The sequence below is a fragment of the Chlorocebus sabaeus genome, chromosome 4 (assembly GCF_047675955.1).
Source record: "Chlorocebus sabaeus isolate Y175 chromosome 4, mChlSab1.0.hap1, whole genome shotgun sequence".
Lineage (NCBI taxonomy): Eukaryota > Metazoa > Chordata > Mammalia > Primates > Cercopithecidae > Chlorocebus > Chlorocebus sabaeus.
In genome coordinates, this window is record NC_132907.1 from 23,856,928 (window position 1) to 23,882,396 (window position 25,469).

The 25,469-nt window shown below is 38.0% G+C and overlaps 1 protein-coding gene across 1 annotated transcript in view; it reads right to left on the reverse strand.

Moving 5' to 3' along the window:
- FCHO2 (FCH and mu domain containing endocytic adaptor 2) overlaps nt 1–25,469 on the reverse strand; it is a 141,094-nt gene that overhangs the window by 45,719 nt on the left and 69,906 nt on the right. The window contains exons 9-11 of the mRNA XM_073014694.1: nt 15,120–15,164; nt 12,628–12,700; nt 8,631–8,655 (exon numbers count right to left, since the gene is read on the reverse strand). Coding sequence (XP_072870795.1) covers nt 8,631–8,655; nt 12,628–12,700; nt 15,120–15,164 — 143 coding nt within the window. The remainder of the gene's footprint in view (nt 1–8,630; nt 8,656–12,627; nt 12,701–15,119; nt 15,165–25,469) is intronic.

Below are 25,469 nucleotides of genomic sequence, written 5' to 3' on the forward strand. Positions count from 1 at the left end.
GAGATTATCAAAGTAGCCTCAAGTATTACTAAGGAAGTATTACTAAGTATTACTAAGACTCTGTCTCAAAAAAAAAACAAAAACAAAAACAAAAAAACCAGAAAGCTAAATGGAGAGGGAGGGAGGGAAGAGGAACATATAGATCAAGAGAGACTTAAGACATATCAACAAATTCAAACAAAGCATAATAAAACAGACATCAAAGATGATAAATATAAATACTGAATGGTTATTTGAAAATAATGAGTTATAAATTATTTCTAGATGTGATGATATTGTGATTATGTTTTAAAGATAAATATAATGTAAACTCAGATGAAATTATATTATTCTAGAATTTGGGCAGAAGAAATGGATGGGCAGGATTAGCTAGGGCAAGCTGTTGTTGGGGCTGACTGATGAGAGCCCCAACATGAGAAACCATGATGGTATTTTTTATAAATAAATACACACACACACACACACACTCACACATATTTGTTTACAATTCTTCAAAATAAAAAAATAAAAATAATCTAGCTGGGAGTATTAAAACAGCAGAAGTAGCCTAAATATTATAACTCAGAAATTAGTTTTAATACATTTTAACAGCTTCAAGAAGGGTTTTCTGGTCACATTATAAAATTCCCATAAGTTGGAAGAACACTGCAAACAAGGAGAAATAACATACACAAAGACACAGAAAGATAAACATTCAGTTCAGGTGTTCAGAAAAAGATTTTTTTCAAGTTAAAGAAAACTGGGCATGCCTAAAAGCAGAAGAGGAGCCAATAAACACTACAGATATCATAGATATGTGAGATAAAATGAGAACAAGGTACTCTAAGAGTCAAGAAAAAAACAGGGTAAGACAAAGAGGCCCTTCCCTGTTCCTCAAGGACTAGGAAAAAATAAAAGTAAGAAAACGGGTATTTGGGTAGGAATGCCAGCAGTCTTGTGGAAAACCAATTTTTCATTCAAATCCTCAAAGTAAAGAAATAAAAAGCTAAGACTATGTGTATCTTGGGGTGTGCTGTGGTGAAGCGAAAGGACTGAGTGTAAATGAATGAAAATATAAACCATAAGCAAAAAACAAACAAAATGAGAAATAAAAGACTACCAAGAAAATTAAAACTACATTAAGATACCAAATTCAAAAGCTTGAAAATATACTCTGTTGGTGAAGTTGCAGGGGAAATGCATATCCGTACTTTGTGGGTATTAATACAAATTGGCACAACCCCTACAGAGAAAAATTAGGCAATGTGTAACAAAACTACATATACATTCACTCTTTTACCCAGGAATCCCATTTCTAAAAATTCATCGTGAAGATACAGCTCCAACTATTTAAAAGTACATATGCACAAGGTTATTCATTAAAGATTATTTATAACCTGTAATGATTAGAAATTACCTAAATGTCCAAGCACAGCTGAATAAACTATGGTACATACACAAAATGGGTAGAGACATCCCTCCATATCTGCAGGTTCGGTTTCAGTATTTGCACGTATTCAACCAACCGCAGATTGAAAATATTTTTATTTTATTTATTTAGTTAGTTTTTCGAGATGGAGACTTGCTCTGTCACCCAGGCTGGAGTGCAGTGACCCAATCTCAACTCACTGCAACCTCCATCTCCCGGGTTCAAGTGATTCTCCTGCCTCAGCCTCCCTAATAGCTGGGATTACAGGCACCCACCACCACACCCAGATAATTTTTGTATTTTTAATAGACACAGGGTGTCGCTATATTGGCCAGTCTGGTCTTGAACTCCTGGCCTCAGGTGATCCGCCCACCTCGGCTTCCCCAAGTGTTGGGATTATAGGTGTGACCCACTGTGCCCGGCAAAAATATTTTTAAAATATAAAAAATAAGCTGGTTGTGGTAGCTCATGCCTGTAACCCCAGTTCTTCAGGAGGCTAAGGCAGGAAGACTGCTTGAGCCTCGGAGTTCAAGACCAGCAATAGAATGGGCAATATAGTCAGACCTCATCTCTACAAAAAATTAAAACATCAGCTGAGCAGGGAGGCAAGCACCTGTAGCCCAGCTACTAGGGAGCTGAGGTGGGAGGATCGCTTAAGCCTGGGAAGTAGAGGTTGCAGTGAGCCCCGATGGTGCCACTGCACTGCAGCCTAGGCAACGGAGCAAGACTGTGTCTCTAAATAAACAAATAAGTAAACAAATAAAAATACACAAAACATGAATCTTTAAAAAACACAGTAAAACAACTATTTACAACATCCATTTACATTGTATTAGGTATTATAAGTAATCTAGAGATGATTTAAAGTATGACTTAAAGGATGTGTGTAGGTTATATGTAAACACTATGACAGTTTATATAAGGGACTTGAGCATTCAGTGATTCTGGCATCCTCAGGGAGTTCTAGAACCAATCCTGCAAGGACACTGAGGAACAACTATACTATGCAGCTGTTAAAAAGAAAAAAAAAAAAAAGGAGAAAAGTTCATATGAACTAATATGGAGTGATTACCAGGAAATACTGCTAATTTTTAAAAAGCCAAGTAGTAAAGAACATATATAGTACCATAACTTTTAAGTAAGAAGAGCAAATAAGCCCACAAACATGTATCTGCTTATGTTTAATTTAAAAAAAGGATAATTAGAACACAATAAAGTTGGTTACCTACAAGGAAGGGCACAGGAAAGAGGAACACTTCTCTGAATATGCTTTTGTGGTTAGATAAAGGAATATTTGAAATTTTGGGGCAATATATACTTAAGTATTTAGAGACAAAGGGCCAGAATATGTTTAATTTGTGCTCAAATGGATCAGAAAAAAATTATACACATATAAACACATGCACAAATATAGAGAGAATGCAAATATGACAAAAATAAAGGGCATACAAGTTTCTTCATATGATTTCATTCTTGCAATTTTGTAAGTTAGAAATTATTTCCAAATTAAAAAAAAAAATTAATGGAAAGAAAAGGCTGCCAAGGAATTGCAGCAAAAATCCTTTTACTGGTAAGGTATTCTATTCTTCTAATCACTTTCTAAAGCTCAGCAAGAAAGATAAGAAGAACTGTGAAGGCAGGCACAACCCAAGGTTAGGGAGAACTAAGTGCAGCATTTATGTGACTATCACTTCCAGACTAAACAAACAGTCTACTGTAGCTAGCAGTGAGTTAACAGATGGAATTAAAAACCAGAAATAAAAAATCTAATGTAGGGTGAAGAGCAGATTCTACAGATAAAAAGATGACAAAGGCCGTGTTTTTAACACTGAAGGTAGAACACTTCCTCTTTCTACTGCTTGCTAATATGCAAACATCACTTTAAAATACTTTAAAAATAAGGAAACTTTGCTAATTGTGAATCTTTTAGAAATCAGAATGAAAGGTTTTTTCAAAATACTTTGTCCCCATTCCAAGTACCCTAGAAACACACCAGGTATTTAGTCTCCTGGAGGTTCTATCTCAAATTTAACAATGGACTACTTTAAATTTGTTTAGAATACACTATTTGTTTAGAATACACTATATAGCATAATGTAATAATTTAATAACACCAAGCTGTTTTCTATATGGCTGAGTAAGCAGCTTTTGGACCAACCTCCTGGAGATTACAACGATAAATTCTGATGAAAACACATCAACAGGCCAGGCATGGTGGCTCAGGCCTACAACCCCAGCATTTTGGGGGGTCAACACAGGAGGATCACTTGAGGCCAAGAGTTCAAGACCAATCTGCTCAATATAGCAAGACCTTGTCCCTACTCAAAAATTAAAAATTAGCTGGGTATGGTGGCACATGCCTGTATTCCTAGCTACTTGGAAGGCTGAAGCAGGAAGGATCACTTGAGCCAAGGAGTTCGAGGCTGTGGTAAGCTAGGATTATGCTACTGCACTCCAGCCTGGGCCACAGATCAAGAACCTAGCACTATTAAAAACAAAACGAAACAAAAAACACCATAAACAACTATCTGGAGGTAATGGAAAATGACCTAGAGCACCCACTAAAATAGCTCTACAAAGTGAATCAATGAAAAACTCTATAAAGTCAAAATGCAATTCTAAAAAAAGGTTCAAATAACCTATACAAAGGCAAGAAAAAGCAAAGCAAAACAAAAAACAGAGGAACAAACAGAAAACAAAAATAAAATGGCAATCTTAAAATCTGACAATATCATTACATATAAATGGTCCAAATATACCAATTAAAAGGCAGAGATTGGCAGAATGGATTTTTAAAAACATAATCCAACTATCTGCTGTCTACAAGAAACTTCAAATATAACAATACAGTTAGGCTGAAAGAAAAAGGATGGAAACAATTATACCAGGCAAACATGAATAATAACAAAGGGTAAAAGAGGATGTCTTAATATTAGATAAGGTAGAGTTCATAAAGAAAATTATCAGGGTCAGAGAGGAACATTATATCCACACAAAAACCTGTAAACAATTGTTCATAGTAACTTTAATAGCCAAAAATTGAAAAACAACTAAAATGTCCTACAATGGATGAGTGGTTAAACAAACTTTAGTATATCCAAAACAAGGACTACTACTCAGCAACAAAAAATAAACTATTCATATGTACCACAACCTGGATAAATCCCCAAAGAACTGTGCTGAGTGGGAAAAAGCCAACCTCAAAAGCATACATATTGTATGATTTCACTTATAGAACAATCTTGAATTGACAAAATTATAGTAATGAAGAAAAGGTTAGTGGCTGCCAGAGGTTAAGGAAGGTATAAGGAAAAGTGGCTGTAAAAGGGCAACCAACATGAGAGATTGTTGTGGTACGGAAAATGTCCTGTTTTGACTGAATTAGTGTCAATATTCCAGTTGTGATACTATATGACAGTTTTGTAAAATGTTAGTGTCAGGAGGAAGGGGTAACAAGTACACAGTACTGTTATGTACACCATATTTGCAACCTTCCATGCATCTTTATTTCAAAATAAAAAGTTTCTCTTAAAAGCAGTGATTCTCAGTGTACTATCTTTTTACTGCTAGAACTATTCATAGAAACCTGGTATTAATAAAAGCTTACACATTACCTGTGTTCATCTTTACCCATTCAATCCATGATTTCTATATTAGGGCCCACACAGCTGCAGTGAAGCCCTAGGTCAAAAGCAGTATGAACAAGAACCGAATAGGCAACTTCACCCATCAATCTTAAAGACAGTTGTTTACTCTGGCTAAAGTGGTGGTGGCAATTTAAAAAATATATACCAGAATGGAGCTCAAGAAACAAGAGTAAATGAAATGTTTCTTAATTTCTGTTTGGAATGGGGACATAGGCCAAAACCAAAAAAAAGAAAAAAAGAGCAATTATACTTCTTTGGCTAACTTGCAAAACATGCAGTTGCTAAAAATAATTTTTTTAATTACACGGACCTTTAAAGAAAGGGATAAGAAATGAACAATAATTTCCCTACTAGGAGAGCTTATTGATGTTTTAAAAAACAATTAGTAAGAGAAAGCCATGAATAGGCCATAAGTTATTATCTATAGGCTACAAATAAAAGAAAATAACAAGCCTGGACAACACAGTGAGACACCGCCTCTACCAAAAACGAAAAAACATAGCCAGGCATGGTGGCATATGCCTGTGTTCCCAGCTACTCAGGAGGCTGGAATGGGAGGAACGCTTGAGCCTGGGAGGTCAAGGCTGTAGTGAGCTACGATCGTGCCACTGAACTCCAGCCTGGGTGACTGTATTTGTCTGTTCTCACATTGCTATCAAGAACTATCTGAGACTGGGTAATTTATAAAGAAAAGAGGTTTAATCGGTTCACAGTTCCACAAGCTGTACAGGAAGCATGGCTAGGGAGGCCTCAGGAAACTTAAAATCATGGCGGAAGGCAAAGAGGAAAGAGGCACGTCTTACATGGCCGGAGTAGGAGGAAGAGAGTGAAGACGGAGGTAATACACACTTTCAAACAACCGGATCTTGTGAGAACTCACTCACTGTCACGAGAACAGCGAGGGGGAGATCCGTCCCCTGACCCAATTGCCTCCCACCAATCCCCTCCTCCAACACTGGGGATTACAATTTGACAACAGATTTGGGCAGGGACCCAAAACCAAGTAACATCAGCCAGAGAGCAAGACCCCATCTCAAAATAAAATAAGTAAAAAGAGTCTCCTTTCTCTACTGACCATTGCAATTCTTGGCCCCAAAGGTATCCACAATTAAAGTGTCTTGTAACTCATTCTTCTAAAATAAAGATAACACATATATCCACATATTTATATTCTATTTTTAAAACAGCAATCACTTAAAAGATCATACTTGTTTTTATTTAGTACGTTCTTTCCGTATCAGCAGATACAGATCAACTTAACTCTTTATAATATCTATTACCCCACCAATTTAACCAGTTCCCATTTTGATGGATTCTTTGGTGCTTCCAGTTTTTTGCTAATACAAACAATGTTGAAATAAATATCTATCTCTCCCTCACTTTCTATATATGCATGAATCTTAAGTGTGTGTGTGTACATACATATATACTTTATATATGTGTGTATGTGTGTATCCACACACATACACCAATACAATGTGCGTGTGTAAAGTTTTGTTACTATAACTGTAACAGTAAATTCCTAGCAGGGAGACAGCATGGTCAAAAATGAACTCACACTTCTTATTTGGGGCAATACTGCCAAACTATCCACAAGACGGACAGTGTCAATTTACATTCCTACCAACAGTATGAGCGTATCAAAACCTTTGCTGGCCAGGAACAGCGGTCCACACCTGTAATCCCAGCATTTTGGCAGACTGAAGTAGGAAAATGGCTTGAAGCCAGGAGTTCAAGACCAGTCTGGGCAACACATCCCCAACTCTACCAAAAAAAAAGTTTAAGAAATTAGTTGGGCATGGTGACATGTGCCTACAGTCCCAGCCACATGGGAGGCTGAGGCAAGAATATCGCTTAAGCCCAGGAGTTCAAGGTTACAGTGAGCTATGATCACACAACTGCACTCAAGCCTGAGCAACAGAGTGAGACTTTATTTCTAAATTAAAAAACAAAAAATTAAATTAAAAAGAAATTTCCCAATATGATTAGACACTATAGTAAATTCATTCTAATTTGCACCAGAACACCACCACTATTTTGAGCAATATTTATTACGGTTATCACTTTTATTTCTTTTTATGAAAATTGAGCATTTTTATCCTATGCTCCTTTCCTACTAGGTACCCACTTACTTTTTATATTGATTTGCATATAAACTTTATAAATGAAAGCAATTAGCCCCTGTCATATGTCTTGAAAAGATGCTCTGCCAGTTTGTCTCTGATGATTCAAATCCTTTTATAAAATATTTTTTCTAGTTTTATATATTTTTCATTTCTACACAGTCAAATTTATCAATTGCTTCTTATCCAGTATTAGAATTTTGTATTCTCTTTTGTATTCTGGATAAGTACTAAGTAAAGTTCAAAACTGGATAATATTATCGTTATAAAATAGTATTAATTACTGAATTAAAAATGTTTTATTTAAAGGGAATATATATAAACTAAAATATGAAGTATTAAAGTTGTATTTAATTTTCCAATCATCATTTTAATGCTACAAATAATTCAGAAATAAAATGCATAAAAATAATGCAGAAATAAAATGAGTACTAAAGTTATTGCCAAACACATCTGCTGCTTTTCATTAATTAGTTAACCAAGGGTATCAAACAAAGTAACCAAGTGGTAAGGTAAACGTTGTAACTCCAAAAATACACTGATGATTTTAACCCCATAACTCATTATAAGTCTATTTCTTATTTTTCATATAAATTTGTTAACAAATCATAATTGTATTTTAAAGCCAAAATATAAAACAAAATACTAATTTATCTTAGTTAAGTAACATAAAATACAGTGTTTCACAAAGTATTTTTAGTTATTTTGGTACACTATGATGCTGTAAAAGATCAAAATGTTTTTGGATCAAAGGAAACAATAGTTATGCAGGCAGGAACAATAAGCAAAGGACAGAGATTGTTTGAAACTCCTATACTTATCAACATGAACGGTATCTAATGAACAGTTTGAAAAATATGCCCATCTATACATTACTTAACAACATTTGGTAAATCTACTCTCTCACTATAACCACATGGAGCTCCATTTGATGTCTTCTTTAATTACACATAAAGAAATACATTTAATCAAGAAATATAAGCAACCCTTCTTTAAAATAAAACAAAAAGCACAGAAAAGTACTGACCATGGTTCTTGTTGCTGTTATTTCTAAAATGACAAGCTCTCAAATGAAACTCAAACGCATGCACAATGTTGTATTTTAATAGATCTAAGAATACATTAGTAAGAACACCACATTTTAAAATAAAGTATACAGATTTGACTTCTGGCATGTTTCCCAAGAAAAAGCAGTATGATATGGCACCACTCCAATTTTAAAAGTGAAATGTCCCACTTTTCAAAGGTGGTTAGAAATACTTTCTATTTAATAGGAAAGCATCTGGCAATGTAAATCCAAAAATACATCTGTAAAATAATTTTAATAGTGAATTTACAATATGATGGTATTTTTCTTTGAAAGACTGGTAACAACTCAACTCAAATACATTAGGTTTGTCCTAATGAAAATAACTAATTTAAATTGTTTATATCGAAGTTAAATCTACTTACCAGTGAATCTGCATCAGGGCATTCACTATTAAAACAAAATATCAGAAATATTCAATAATTAGAATTGTCTGCTAATTATGCTTGTTTAAAGTCTTTACTTTGGTACTTAAAAATAGCTTTTATTTAAACTCTACAAAAAATATTTAGAGAAATCAAACCACGAAGAGTAAAATATACCAAATCATTTTAAAATTCAAAAAAGGCATTCTTATACCCATACCACCTGACAAAATAAAAAACAAACAGCTTACAAGTATTCCTTTTTTCTATCAGCTTACATTATGGTTCTCTTATAAGTATTCTAAAACCTATTTTCAAAAGTAATTCTTTTCCATGAATATACTCACACATCATTGACTTTAAAAAAAAAAGTCAATATTAAGTGGCAAGTAGTCTGAAAACCTAAAACTACTGGAAAAAAATACAATTTTTAAACACTTCAGTTTCATTTGAAGTACTTTCCATAACTTAGTATACAAAAAAGTCAAAACTAGTTTTTTCCAAATATACTGAGTAGACTTCCAGTTGGATAACTTTCTTATGTAATGTAATATGTAGTTGAGAACTGAAATTCTATCATTTAACTGATAAACAAGCATTGAATTTGCAAATACACTAGTGAAAAGTATTATTTAAAATGTAAAACTAAAACATAAAGAAGACCTAAATATGTACAACTAAGGACAGTGAGGTCATAAAAAATGAGGTTGGATAGAAGTATTTCCATGTATGCACTCTAACATAAATTCACAAACAAAACTTAAGAGCACAGATGTAAAAGGCTTTTGGACCTTTAACTAATGACAGTTAATGCACACAATGCAGGCTGAGCATCCCTAATCCAAAAATCTGAAATCCAAAGTGCTCCAAAATCTGAGACTTTTTGAGCATTAACAAGATGCTCAAACAAAATGTTCATTGGAACATTCTGGCTTTGGGATTTTTGGTTTAGGAATGCTCAACTGGATGTATTCTGCAATACTTCAAAATCCAAAAAAATCTGAAATCCAAAACACTTCTGGTCTCAAGCATTTCAAAGGATACGCAACGTGTGTCAAAATCTTATACAAACAGATAAACGCCATTTATCCAAATACTAAGCAAACGCCAGAAGAATCTACAAAACTGAAGAATTTTCTTAAAAGAATATAGGATAAAACAGACTGAAAAAATTAAAAAGGAAGAAGATGACAACATTGCTCTTAATCCAAAATGAAGTACCAAAGAGACAGGGTAAATGCGAAAGGTGACTTACTTTCTTTTCTTTTTTTTTTTTTTTTTTTTTTTTTTTTCATTTTTTCTCTAACACAGAGTTTCACTCTGTCACCCAGGCTAGATGGAGTTTAGTGGCGCCATGTCGGCTCACTGCAACCTCTGCCTCCCAGGTTCAAGCAATTCTCCAGCCTCAGCCTCCCAAGTAGCTGGGATTACAGGTGTGTGCCACCACACCTGGCTAATTTTTGTATTTTTAGTAGAGATGGGGTTTCACAATGTTGGCCAGGCTGGTCTTGAACTGCTGACCTCAAGTAATCCACCCTCCTCGGCCTCCCAAAATGTTGGGTTTACAGGCGTGAGCCACTGCGCCTGGCCCCCCAGGTGACTTTCTATCCACTTAAAAGTCATTTTAAATTGCACATTTTGAAATACAGCTTCCTTATTGGTAGATGAGAAACACTATACTTTAAACTTATGCATACTCTGAAGAAATGTTCCAGAAAAGGCACAACAATAATAATCCAATCCTAGAGAATCAAATTAATAAAGATGTTAGAACATTTCTACTTTCTTCTTTTTTTAAAAAAAGATGCAGTTTGCACATAAAAGGAAGTGTTAAAAGTTCCAAAGAGTTTACTCTCTGGCTTTAAGCCAAAACACTCCAGTCACTGGGGTAAAGTACTTATCTGTTTGCCTTCACAGTGGGCTATATGAGACCTGCAGAAGAAGCTCCAGGAAGAGGAAGCTCTGAAAAGGGTCTGTCTCCCATAATTACTAGCATCTCAAAAGCCTTCTGGCTATGAAGAGGCATTTCAAGAGCCTCTGGCATTTCAGGCAAAGTGAATTCTAACATTTTTCCTGCCAAGAAGTTTGAAAGAAGGTGATGATGGTGCAGTGGTTTAAGCACTGGCTTTCTGCTCTAGTATTGCCATTGGTTAAAAAACAAAACCAAAAAACCACCCTAAGTGGCTTAATATCATATTGGGAAATTATTGATAAGGAAAACTGTTTTAAAAACCTGGTTAAAAAATACTATAAGCTCCCTACATGAACAGTAATGAAACCCACACATTATAAAAATAATTTAAGACCATGATTCTTTACAATATAGCCACTAACAGATGAACTAGATATATTTTAAAAACTTACTAATCAACTGATCAGATTTCAATATGTATTGCTAATATTATAAAAATAGATTGTTTCACCCCCTTAAAAAAATCCCCTTCATAAATGCTCAAGAAAGACATCTGAAGAAGATTTGATAACTATAGATATAAATCACTTTGCAATTGGTCTTGATTTGTTAACCAAATACTACTTGGGAGAGGGGAAGAGACAGCCATTTAAAATGAAAGAAATTCTAAGAAACTCAAATAGAAATATAACTAGGTAGAAAGCAAGAATACCCAAAGCACAAACTGTTCTCTTATGTTAAAAATATGAGTGCCCATCAAATATTAAATCTCATGAGAATTCTGTTGATGATGCTAGGGAAGTGCGGTCTTTAATTTTCAGTCAGTGTTGGTGGGTCAACAAATCACTCACGACTTTTGATCAGTGTATCTTCTATCTAAATGGACTGAATAATCATGGAAAGAAAGATTTCTTTAATTTTAGTTTGTCTCTGAATAATCATAGCTCAATGATTCTTAACCCCAGGTACACATTAGAAATCAAAGGGGCTGCTTAAAAAAGAGCAAAAATTATGTTGAGGTTTCATGCCAAGAGAATCTGATTTAATTGGTCTGAGGTAGGACCTAGCTTAGGTATATTTACTTTAATTTCCCAGGTAGTTCTAATGTGTAGCCAAAGTAGAAAACAAACAAACAAACAAAAACTTTGGTTAGCTAATCTAACTCAATTTCTTACATATTTATTACATATTCTTTGTATATTGATTTTTTATTTTTAAAAGAAGGTAAATCAAGCCGGGCACGGTGGCTCAGGCCTGTAATCCCAGCACTTTGGGAGGCTGAGGCGGGTGCTTCACCTGAGGTCAGGAGTTCGCGACCAGCCTGGACAATACGGTAAAATCCTGTCTCTACTAAAAATACAAAAAATTAGCCAGATGTGGTAGGCGCCGTAATCTCAGCTACTTGGGAGGCTGAGGCAGGAGGAGAATCGCTTGAACCCGGGAGGCAGAGGTTGCAGTGAGCCGAGACTGCGCCACTGCACTCCAGCCTGGGCAACAAGAGTGAAACTCCATCTCAAAAAAAAAAAAAAAAAAGAAGGTAAATCAGACTTATAAGTGGACCAAATATTCCATCTAAAAATGATGACCTAGTATAAATAGTAAAATATTAGGGCTTTTCTCTCCCCTATTTAACATTTTCTATCAATGTATGTATATGTATCACTATATGCCTATACACTTAGAATTGTCTAGAAGGATTTTCATCAAATAGTTGACCAGAGATTTTCTCTTAGGCATTAAGACTTTGATGAATTTTTTGTTTTCTTTGCACTTTTAATTTTTTAAAATATGCATTTATTATTTTATAAAAATGAGGATATTTCAAAAATTGCCATTTCTGGACATTAAAGCTTTTGTCTATAATGTCTTAAATTTTTTAAATAATTAACAAGTTAATACTTTGCTCTAAAACCAGAGGAACTGGCAAATGCATTTATTAATATTTAGAAAAGCTTGTTTTTCACACCTTACACATATACTTTTGAGTTATTTCCACAATACTTTTTTCTTTCCAAATGCAAAACAGTCTTATTCTTAATCACTTATAAAAATAAAAAGGATTTTGACAATATTTAAAATACTTACACAGATTCTGCATCTTTTTCCTTTTTGATGATTCCTGGCAAAGCAAAGGTCTTTCTTTTCCTTGGTTTTATACCTTTAAAATAAATATATATTGTTACAGAAACATAACTGTTCCTGATAAACATATTAAGTTTAGGAATACATCTTGCATCTTCACACGTAACTTGCTCGTAACTGCTGATGATAAATGTGGATGACAGAAATAAAATTATCAACCACTCAACCCTATTGGTTAGACTTTTCTTATGTTAATAAAACACAGTCTATTATTCATCAAAAGATCCTAGAACGTTTACTTGACAGATAAAATTTTCTTTTCTTTTCCTAAGCCTACCTTAAGTCATCTTACACATAATAAGCATATGGAGATATCTTAAAACTTCAATGAAAGTACATTATTCATTATACTAAATTTTGTTATAAACGTCAAATCATGTTATAAAGGTCAAATCATGTTTGCTTTTTAGAGGGTCACAAAATATAAATGTATTGTTTTAGATAAAAGGATGACACAGCAGACCCATTAGAACTATAATATGGGGCCAGGTGCAGTGATTCATGCCTGTATTCCCAGCACTTTGGAAGGCCAAGGCAGACAGATCACTTGAACTCAGGAGTTCGAGACCAGCCTAGGCAACATGGTAAAACCCTGTCTCTACAAAAAAATACAAAAAATTAGCTGGGTGTGGTGGTGCGTGCCTGTGGTCCTAGCTACTCAGGAGGCTAGGGTGAGAGGACTGCTTGAGTCCAAGAGACAGAGGCTGCAGTGAGCTGTGATCACACCACTGTACTCTACCCTGAGTGACAGAGTGAGACCCTACCTCAAAAATTTAAAAAAAAAAAAAAAAAACAGAAACAGAAAAAAACAAAAACGAAAAAAGAAGTATAATATGAAAAGTTTACAATATGGCACTCTTGTGTCCGTATGTTGTCCCTAATACAAACAATGCTATAAATGGATTCTACCATAACCGAGGAGTAAAAATTATCTTTGATATTCCTAATAAGGCAACTCTTCATCCTCTTGACAAATTATTTTTAAAGGCCAGTCACGCTATTAACTGTTGATAGAATTAAGCACTTAAGGCCTGGCGTGGTGGGTCACGCCTATAATCCCAGCACTTTGGGAGGCTGAGGTGGGTGGATCACCTGAGGTCAGGAGTTCGACACCAGCCTGGCCAACATGGTGAAACCCCGTTTCCACTAAAAACACACAAAAAATTAGCCGGGCACAGTGGTGCACAGCTGTAATCCCAGCTACTTGGGAGGCTGAGGCAGAAGAATCATCCGAACCAGAAGGCGGGGGTTGCAGTCAGCCAAGATCACGCCACTGCACTCCAGCCTGGGTGACGGAGCGAGACCCTGTCTCAAAAAAAAGAATTCAGCACTTAAAACTTAGGTGTTTACTCTTTGAGAATTGAGCAGTAGAGGCCGGGTGCAGTGGCTCACGCCTGTAATCCTAGCACTTTGGAGGCTAAGGTGGATGGATCACTTGAGCTCTGGAGTTCAAGACTAGTCTAGCCAATATGGTGAAACCCTTTCTCTAAAAAAAAATACAGAAGTTAGCTGGGCATGGTGGCACACACCTGTAGTCCCAGCTAATTTTGGGGCTGAGGTGGTAGGATCACTTGGACCTGGGAGGTCAAGGCTGCAGTGGACAGAGATCACGCCACTGTACTCCAGCCTGGGAAACAAAACGAGACCCTGTCTCCCAAAAAATAAAAAAAGAAGAGAGCAGTAGAGACCTTAGGTTTAAGCTAGCCCCTCATCTTACAGATGAGGAAATTCAAGAAGGGTTTTTGTTGTTGTTTTTGAGACAGGGTCTCACTCTGTTGCCCAGGTTGGAGTGCAGTGGTACAATCAAGGCTCACCACAGGCTTCTCCTCCCAGACTCCAGCAAGCCTTCTACCTCAGCCTTCCCAGTAGCTGGGACTACAGGTGCACACCAGCACACCTACTAATTTTAAGTTTTTTTATAGAGATGGGTCTCAGCATGATTCCCAGCTGGTCTCGAACTCCTGGACTCAAGTAATCCTCCTGCCTCAGCCTCCCAAAGTGCTGAGATTACAAGCAGGAGCCACTGTGCCCAGCCAAATGACGGTAATATTAACATTAATGAAATGTTACCCACTGTACAATTAGCACTACACATTACAGTGATGAATTTCATATTCATGACATTGGAAGGCTTAAACATGGATGTCAATGAAGAAAACTATTTCAATATATATTTTAAAACAAATGCATGTTATACTTAATCTTTAAAAATATATAATCTAACACACTAATATTCTTTTGGGAAAATCTGTTATTTATTAAGCAACAAGTAGCACCTGCAGGCCTTCAAACTAATTTCAGATTTTTACAGCACTCCATTACATAGATACGCTGACACCTAGGGATAGCAGTCCCTCCTTATTTGTTCAATGAACAGAAGATAAGATGCTAGCTAGCTGCCATGTGCATTAACATATTATAACTAATCAACTTACCTTCAACTGCACTAGCAGTGTCACATTCTTCAAATTCAATGAGGCCTGGAAAAAAAAAATTGAAAAACTTCTAGTAGAAAAAAACTATCAGGTAAACTTTAATACTTTTTTTTTACATTTTAAATTTTTTATTCTACTTTTAATTGACAACACATCTTTTTAATTGTTCTGAAATGGTTCTAATTGTTACCTAATAGTTAATTCAAATATCAGTAATACATTTTAAAAATCAAATAATTCTAACCATGAAAAACAACTGAGACTAGCCCATTATGATCACAATAATTTACTGAAAACCCATTATACATGATGCCACAGAATTAGAGACACAAGAATATGCGGTTTCTGCTTTCAAGGAGCTGGCAGTACTATTAATGAGAGAAAACAAGTGTGGTAAAGGTGGTTGCTGAATCCTCGGTGGTGTTCATGGGAAGAACAGGGCTACCAAGATAGTAAATACTACTAGAACATAAGCTTGGGACCTCATCTGTCCTGTTCGTCACTTATCTTCAATACTTAAAAAATGCCAGGTAAATAATAAGTTGGGTAAATAAGTAAATATTTATTGAATGAATAAATGAACTAATTACAGACTAATTAAGTGGTGACCTTGGGGTTATAATCCAGATCTCTGTAAATGTATAGCAGGTCAAGGAATGTGAACTACAGCTTATAGGAAATAGGAAGAGTTTTTTTTTTTTTTTTTTTTTTTTTTTTGAGACGGAGTCTCACTCTGTCCCCCAGCTAGAGTACAGTGGCGCAATCTCGGCTCACTGCAAGCTCCGCCTCCCGGGTTCACACCATTCTCCTGCCTCAGCCTCCTGAGTAGCTGGGACTACAGGCACCCACCACCACGCCCGGCTGATTTTTTGTATTTTTAGTAGAGACGGGGTTTCACCGTGTTAGCCAGGATGGTCTCGATATCCTGACCTCATGATCCGCCCGCCTCGGCCTCCGAAAGTGCTGGCATCACAGGCGTGAGTCACCGCACCCAGCCAGCAAGAGTTTTCATGTAAGATCATACACATCCACCCACAAAGTGATCTTCAAGGAACATTAATTTAGCACTGCTATGAGAGATAGACTGTAGAAGAGGAGGATGATAAAGTGGAAATCATTAGAAAACAATTAAAATAGCCCTGAAATGATTGAGTGCTCAGACTAGCTTTAAAAGCCATAAAATACGGCATACTTCATATATGTGAAATATCAAATTATTTGGGAGTAGAGAAAGTAGCAAAACATGAATTACTCTCCTAATGAAATATCCCAAAAGCTAAATATGAGACTAAAAAATTATCTCCCACTAAGCTGTCATTTAGTCCTTTTTATACATAAATTCATGAAAGTCTAGCATTTTTTTGGTGAAATAATTTTTAATTTATTAATGGTAATTTGTATAACTTGCTATATGAAGAAATTTTAAAATAGAGCTTGAAATAGAGAGTAGATGATAGAGAATTTTGTTACTGGTTCTTCTGAGATGCAAAGCTTACTTATGTACAAATTCATGATCAGCATTATTATTGATCATGCCATTATAAAAGAAAGCCACTGATTAACAAGAAGATCTCTCTACGAGTAGGGGGATCTAAAAATACTGGCTTAATGTCCCTCTCCCTCCCCCTAAATCTAAGATTTATTTCTGTGTGGTTCTAGTTTCCATTCAAATAAAATAGATTAACATTTACTAATAAGCAGAATAAAACTATCATAAAAATGAGTTGATAAACAAGGTCCTAATTAATTATTAGTAGGTTCCTTACTAGTACATTCTTCTAAATATAAACTAAGACTAAAAAAAAAGTTTATCACTTCTATCCAAAAAAGCCTTAAAGAGTCAGAAAATGACTCTTTAAAAATTTAAATTAAAAATTTAAGGACTTTATTCAAACCCATTCTGCAAATCTGGAAGCTGAGAAATCATTTAATAAAAGGGTACCGAGCTTGTTCTTAGAATCCCTTAGAGGCCTATCATAACAATTTACAATGAGATGAGGGCAGGCTGAAAAATCAATAAAGGTAAAGAAATTAAGATGTGCAAATTAGCAACTTTTCATTTAGTATAAAAATTATGAATAACAAATCTCTACCTAAATTACCAACAGCTTATTATATATTATTGGCTTTTCCAAGTACTAATAAAGCTGGAGAAAATATAATCATCTGTTGAGACGAGAAAGGGTTTACCAAAAAAGGCAACCAGGCATGTGGTTAGTCAAAAATTCTCCTACAGCTACACATCCACATAGTTTCTACCCATTAACTATTTACAGAATCTCTAGTGCTTAAGCTACACACTTACTCTAGAGAGTAGAAAAAAGTAACTACAATAAAAACAAAACACCAATGCCAAATTGCCTTGTTTACAAATACTAAATATATATTATCTAGAAGGACTTTTACATCATCATCTTAGCAAATATGGTACATACAGAAAAAAAGATTTGTAAAATCTTTGGATAACTTCATATACATGAAAACAGTAAAGACATCCCTCAACTAATCAGTCCCTTTAAACAAAATTCTCCTTTTTGTTCTCACAAAACTCTTTTCCTATAGTAAACATATCTTGATTTCTCTTATCTTTTCTAAACAGCCTCTTAAAATCCATTTGAAATAGAAAAATGCCCCCCCCAAAAAAAGAAAAACCATTTTGAAATATAAGATGCCAAATGACTTCAAATCAAAAAATATATATTAAAAATTTTAAATTGAGTACCATCCACACAAACTTTTCTATTACAGATAGAAATAATGATTTCTGTCATAATAAAACTAAATACAACCTTTAACAAAAAAACCATTACATCATGCATGAACAAGATTTTCTTTTACAAATGGCATATGCTCCACATGCTGCTTCACATGGCAAGGCTTTGCGTGCCTGGCTCAGTGCCAGTTGACAACTCAGCTGGATATCAATGCACATTCTAACCCCCCTTGTAGCATGTCACTTCTGAACTGCTTCACAAGTGGAAAGTTTATTCAGCATCTCCTTCAAATGCAGTCCACTGCCCATCATTCTGCTATTTAATCATAAGACAGGTTATTTTTTTTGACAGTACTAAAGCCAGAGTGAGAGTCTTAATGAATAGTTTGCTACAACTGGAATTTCAACTGTTTTAGACTCAATTAATTCTTTTGTCAAAATAAATAACTGCTCTTAGCACTTAGATTTTATGTTGGGTCACAAGGGCAATTTAGTTTGTATAAAAGCAAATAAACCCATTTTGGCTCTGTCTCCTGATGCTCTTTTACACATTATTTTAAAACGCCACTATGAGTTCAATTAAACTCACAAAACAGAAGAACAACTCTAAGAGGTCAATGATTCAAAGCAAAACAATTCTTAAATACGATGCTTTAATCATCAGGTAGGAATAAATAAATGCTATTAAAAAAAAGCCATCAACCTAAAGAATCCATTCAAACCTAATTTGGATTAAAACTTTGAAAAGATGTTACAAGAAAAAAACAACTTACTTAACGGTAATCTTTGATCACCACAAATGTTCTGTGGACTGAGAAGAGTATAAAATATATGAAATATTTAATTAATAAACCCTGTTGTTTCGGAATCAATCCTAAATCTCAGGCCATCAACAGGACAAGTTTTTAATATTATCTAGCTAAAAACTGCCCTCAAAATTCAAATAGTAAGTCTGGGCTATTCAAATCAAGCATCTTTCTGCTTCTAATCAGAACTAAACACAAACAAACACTCTCAGACATACACTAAAAGTTTAATAAAAGGAATGACGATAATGAAGGGGTGTATGCATGTGTGCGCATGAGCAGGGAGGGAGGTGTGACTCATAACAATGGAAATCAATGACTACATTTTCAAGCTTGCTCCTGGGCCTGTGGAATGCAACACAGTCATATTCCCAGATGCCTGGGATGATGGGCCAGGCAAGCTAACACAAAAAAGAGAATCACACTCCAGCTTGTGGTGATATGCACAGGGTACACAGGCTCAAATTCTAATTTTGATACTCTTTTTGAACTACTCTTTTTGAACCTAGGTGTATCATCTATAAAAGGTAAATAACAAACATAGCATCTGCTTTCTGTCTCTCCATAGCCTTATACAATTTTTCTCTTTTGCTAAACCATTTGAAAGTTGCAGACATCAATGACACTTCACTTCAGGAGTATGTGTTTTAACAAAAGACTTGCTGAATCAATTTCCTCAATTCAGTGGTTCCAAACCTCATGAGAGACTCCTGGTGCAATGCTTCTAAACTATATTATGTATGAGAATCACCTGGAGAACTTGTTAAACCACAGACTACTGGGCTTCACTCCCCCAGTGTTCTATTCAGAAGGTCTAGGGTGGAGCTCAAATATTTGCATTTTTAACAAATTCCCAGGTGATGCCGCTGGCCCTGGAATCACATTTCGAGAAATACAGTCCTAGTAGACTCTGTGGCCACTGCCAGATATTTAATTAGTCTAGACAGTGCTTCTTCAATTATACTGTGCATACAAAACCCAAAGTATCTTGGGGTCTTATCAAAATACAGAATCTGATTCAGCAGGACTCGGATAGGATTTGAGATTCTCCATTTATAACAAGCATTCATGTAGTGTAATGCTATAGGTTCTCAACAATGGCTGCAAGTTACAATCAGCTGAGGAGTTTTAAACTATAGTGGTACCCACCCTGGACCAATGAAATCAATTTCTTGGCTGGGCACGGTGGCTCACACCTGTAATCTGAGCACTGTGAAAGGCCGAGGCAGGTGAATCACCTGAGGTCAGGAGTCCAACGCCAGCCTGGCCAACACGGTGAAACCTCGTCTCTACTAAAAATACAAAAATTAGCTGGGAGTGGTGGTGGGCCCCTGTAATCCCAGCTACTTGGGAGTCTGAGGCAGGAGAATCACTTGAACCCAGGAGGCAGAGGTTGCAGTAAGCCAAGATCATGTCACTGCACTCCAGCTTGGGTGACAGAGCAAGACTGTCTCAAAAAAAAGGAAAGGAAGGGAAAGGGAAAGGGGAAGGGGAAGGGGAAGGGGAAGGGGAAGGGGAAGGGGAAGGGAAGGGAAGGGAAGGGAAAGGGAAAGACAAAGGGAAGGGAAAGGGAAGGGAAGGGAAAGGGAAGGGAAGGGAAAGGGAAGGGAAAGGGAAGGGAAAGGGAAGGGAAAGGGAAGGGAAATGGAAGGGGAAGGGGAAGGGAAAGGGGAAGGGAAGGGGAAGGGAAGGGAAGGGAAGGGAAGGGAAGGGGAAGGGAAGGGGAAGGGAAGGGAAGGGAAGGGAAGGGGAAGGGAGGGGAAGGGAAGGGAAGGGAAAGGGAAGGGAAGGGGAAGGGAAGGGAAGGGAAGGGGAAGGGAAGGGGAAGGGAGGCGAAGGGGAAGGGGAAGGGAAGGGAAGGGGAAGGGAAGGGGAAGGGAAGGGGAAGGGAAGGGAAGGGGAAGGGAAAGGGAAGGGAAAGGGAAGGGGAAAGGAAGGGGAAAGGAAGGGGAAGGGGAAGGGAAGGGGAAGGGAAGGGAAGGGAAAGGAAGGGAAGGGAAGGGGAAGGGAAGGGGAAGGGGAAGGGGAAGGGAAGGGGAAGGGAAGGGGAAGGGAAGGGGAAGGGGAAGGGAAGGGGAAGGGAAGGGAAAGGGAAGGGGAAGGGAAGGGGAAGGGAAGGGAAAGGGAAGGGGAAGGGAAGGGGAAGGGAAGGGGAAGGGGAAGGGAAGGGGAAGGGAAGGGAAAGGGAAGGGGAAGGGAAGGGGAAGGGAAGGGAAAGGGAAGGGAAGGGGAAGGGAAGGGGAAGGGAAGGGGAAGGGAAGGGAAGGGGAAGGGGAAGGGAAGGGGAAGGGGAAGGGGAAGGGAAGGGGAAGGGAAGGGAAGGGAAGGGGAAGGGAAGGGGAAGGGAAGGGAAGGGGAAGGGAAGGGGAAGGGAAGGGGAAGGGAAGGGGAAGGGAAGGGAAGGGGAAGGGGAAGGGAAGGGAAGGGGAAGGGGAAGGGAAGGGAAGGGAAGGGGAAGGGAAGGGGAAGGGAAGGGAAGGGAAGGGGAAGGGGAAGGGAAGGGGAAGGGAAGGGGAAGGGAAGGGAAGGGGAAGGGAAGGGGAAGGGGAAGGGGAAGGGAAGGGGAAGGGAAGGGGAAGGGGAAGGGAAGGGAAAGGGAAGGGGAAGGGAAGGGGAAGGGAAGGGAAGGGGAAGGGAAGGGGAAGGGAAGGGGAAGGGAAGGGAAGGGGAAGGGGAAGGGAAGGGGAAGGGGAAGGGGAAGGGAAGGGGAAGGGAAGGGAAGGGAAGGGGAAGGGAAGGGAAGGGGAAGGGGAAGGGAAGGGGAAGGGAAGGGGAAGGGAAGGGGAAGGGAAGGGAAGGGGAAGGGGAAGGGAAGGGAAGGGGAAGGGGAAGGGAAGGGAAGGGGAAGGGAAGGGGAAGGGAAGGGAAGGGGAAGGGAAGGGGAAGGGGAAGGGAAGGGGAAGGGAAGGGGAAGGGAAGGGAAGGGGAAGGGAAGGGGAAGGGGAAGGGGAAGGGAAGGGGAAGGGAATGGGAAGGGAAGGGGAAGGGGAAGGGAAGGGAAGGGGAAGGGGAAGGGAAGGGAAGGGGAAGGGAAGGGAAGGGGAAGGGAAGGGAAAGGGAAGGGAAAGGGAAGGGGAAGGGGAAGGGAAGGGGAAGGGAAGGGGAAGGGAAGGGGAAGGGAAGGGGAAGGGAAGGGAAGGGGGAGGGGGAGAGGGAGGGGAAGGGGGAGGGGAAGGGGAGGGGAAGGGGAGGGGAAGGGGAAGGGGAAGGGAAGGGAAGGGAAGGAAAGGGAAGGAAAGGAAGAAAGGAAGAAAGGAAAAAAGAAAGAAAGAAACATCAATTTCTGTACATAAAAAAAGAAAAATGCAAAGAAAAAAATCTCCAAAAATAATTCTTGTATGTACCTGATATGGTCTGGATGTCTGTACCCTCCAAATAACACGTGGAAATGTGATTCCCACGTGGAAATGTGATTCCCACGTGGGAGGTGGGGCCTAATGGGAGATGACTGGATCATACAGGAGGATCTTTCATGAACGGCTTAGCATCATCCCCTTGGTAATAAGTGAGTTCTCGCTCAGTTACTTCACACAAGATCTGGTTGTTTAAGAGCGTCTGGTACCTCCCCACCCTCTCTCTCATGTTCCCAATATTGCCATGTGACATGCTGGCTCTCTGTTGCCTTCCACTATGATTCTAAGTTTCCTAAGGTCTCACCAGAAGCAGATGCCAGCACCATGCTTCCTATAAAGCCTGCAGAACCATGTGCCAAGTTAAATATCTTTTCTTTAAAAATGACCTAGCCGCAGGTATTTCTTTATAGCGACACTAGAATGGACGAATACAGTACCCAAGGCTTGAAAACTATGAGGAAAATTTAGAAACTACAGTCTTAAATCAAAGAAACAGGTTTTTAACCACAGATTTCAGTCACTGTGAAACATTCCAAAATTACCTAGTTCTCCAAACACAGAATCTTAGTACTGAAATATAATCTCCTCTTACATCCAAATTCTGACACTGTCCCCACGCTCACAAGGTTGAGTCATGTTTTCATCTTCAATGATCCTGATAAAACCCTTGTTTCTACTTTTAATTATAGCACTTACGTCTATAAACCTTCCCCATGTTAGTTGGAACTATATCCTTTCAGTTACTCATGCCAAAACCCTTAAAATGATTCTTTCCAATTCCTCGTTAAACAGATTTGCTGAGGTATAGTTAACACATGATAAACTACATCTATTTAAATTGTAGAGTTTAATGAATTTTGACATGTGTAACATTTGTGAGTCTACTACCACAAATAAGATAACATATATAGTTATCACCTCATGCTCCTTTGTAACCCATTCCACCCTTCCCAAGGCTATCACTGATCTGCTTTCTGTCACTATAAATTAGTGTACATTTTCTAGAAAGTTATATAAATAGAATCATATAATATGGGCCGGGCACGGTGGCTCACGCCTGTAATCCCAGCACTTTGGGAGGCCGAGGCGGGTGGATCACGAGGTCAGGAGTTCAAGACCAACCTGGCCAACATGGTGAAATCCCGTCTCCACTAAAAATACAAAAATTAGCTGGGCATAGTGGTGCACACCTGTAGTCCCAGCTGCTTGGGAGGCTGAGGCAGGAGAATCACTTGAACCTGGGAGGTGGAGGTTGCAGTGAACCAAGATCACGCCACTGCACTCCAGGCTGGGTGACAGAGCGAGACTCCGTCGCAAAAAAAAAAAAAAAAAAAAAAGGAATCATATAATATGTATTCTTATTTTGATCTGGCTTCCTTCACTCAGTAGTTTATTAATTTTTATTGCAGAGTAGTACTTCACTGCATGGACATACTACAATTTGTTTATCTGTTCATCTGTTAATGGACATTTGGGTTGTTTGCAGTTTGGAGCTACTACAAATAAAACTGCCATGAACATTCATGGATGAATCTCAAAGTAATTTTGCTGAGTGAAAGAAGCCACAGACTGGGAGAAAATAGTCACTATATATATATACACACACACAAATGGAAACCTGCTAAACTTTTATGAATTATAAATATATAAAGCAAAATTACCAAAATGACTGTAAAATAGAAAACATTGAAAATATGGATTTTACTCTCTTTTAGCAACTGAATTACCTGAGAGTAGTTAGGGTTACAAAGGCAATGTCACTGGAATATAAAAAGACATCCAGAATTAGAAAACACCTGTTTATTCATGATCCTTTTAGACCACAGGTGCCTTAATATTCAAAGCATCCTCTTACAGTGACTCAAATTCCAGAGGAACCAAGCATTACTACGCTAAAATAAAAACAATGATAGGCCAAGTGCAGTGGTTCACGCCTGTAATCCCAGCACTTTGGGAGGCTGAGGCAACACTTTGGGTGGACTGCTTCAGGCCAAGAGTTCAAGACCAGCCTGGCCAACATGGTGAAACCACGTCTCTACTAAAAATACAAAAATTAGCCAGGCATGGTGATGCACGCCTATAAGCCCAGCTGCTCGAGAGGCTGAGGCATGAGAATTGCTTGAACCGGGAGATGGAGGTTTCAGTGAGACTGAGATCATGCCACTGCACTCCAGACTGGGCAATAGAATGACACTCTGTCTCAAAAAAAAGCAAAACAAAAGGCAATGACAAAAAGTATCAGTACATATAATAAATAATATAATATGATCATAATGAGGAAGAAAAAAATTTGTAATGCTCTCAGTTTGACTTACATAAAAGAACTGAAAACATAAACTGACAGGTTATATCTTTCAATAGATAACTGACTAAAAACAAAATTGGTATCATTTTGCAGCATTAGAGAAATACGTTAACTTATGCATACAATTTTTTTTTTTTTTTTTTGAGACAGAATCTTACTCTTGTCGTCCAGGCTGGAGTGCAATGATGCAATCTCAGCTCACTGCAACCTCTGCCTCCCAGGTACAAGCAATTCTCCTGCCTCAGCCTTCCGAGTAGCTGGGATTATAGGCACCCACCATCACACCCAGCTAATTTTTGTATTTTCAGTAGAGACAGGGTTTCACCACATTGGCCAGGCTGGTCTCGAACTCCTGACCTCAAGTGATCCACCAACCTTGGCCTCCCAAAGTCCTGGGATTACAGGTGCGAGCCACTGCACTCGGCCTCTTTTCTTCTTAAATTACCCTGGATTATTGCAACAGTCATGCAGTGGTCTCTCTACCTCGATCCTTGCCTTTTTCTGCAGGCGTTCTCAATAGAGTAGTTAGAGTTCAGCCACCTGGGCCTCCAAAAGTGCTGGGATTACAGGCGTGAGCCACCGCGTCCAGCTATGTATACAAATTTTTAAAAGAATTGGATATTTTGTTTTCTTTTAAAAATCTCTATCCCACAGAACTAAAGCTAGTTGAGGGTGGAACTCATCCACCAGAGGGAGTCCTTACAAAAGAGGAGAAATAAAATGTTAACAGAAATCAATAGTATAAAATGATTGAAGGTTAGAATATACTTTACAAAACAAAATCCTTTAAGTCCATAAATTCCATACAATCACATGAAAAATTTTGTGTATGTTATTTTTCTAGTAAGCACAATTTTTGTTATTGCAGTGAGTCCCTAGACTCATTTGTTCAGGTGCCCATAAACTGATCAAAAACATATGAAAGAGGTCAGGCACAGTGGCTTATGCCTATAATCACAGCACTCTGGGAGGCCAAAGTGGGCAGATTACCTGAGGTCAGGAGTTTGAGATTAGCCTGGCCAACATGGTGAAATCCCGTCTCTACTAAAAATACAAAAATTAGCCAGGCGTGGTGGTAGGTGCCTGTAATCCCAGCTATTAGGGAGGATGAGGCAGGAGAATCATTTGAACCCGGGAGGCAGAGGTTGCAGTGAGCCAAGATCACGCCACTGC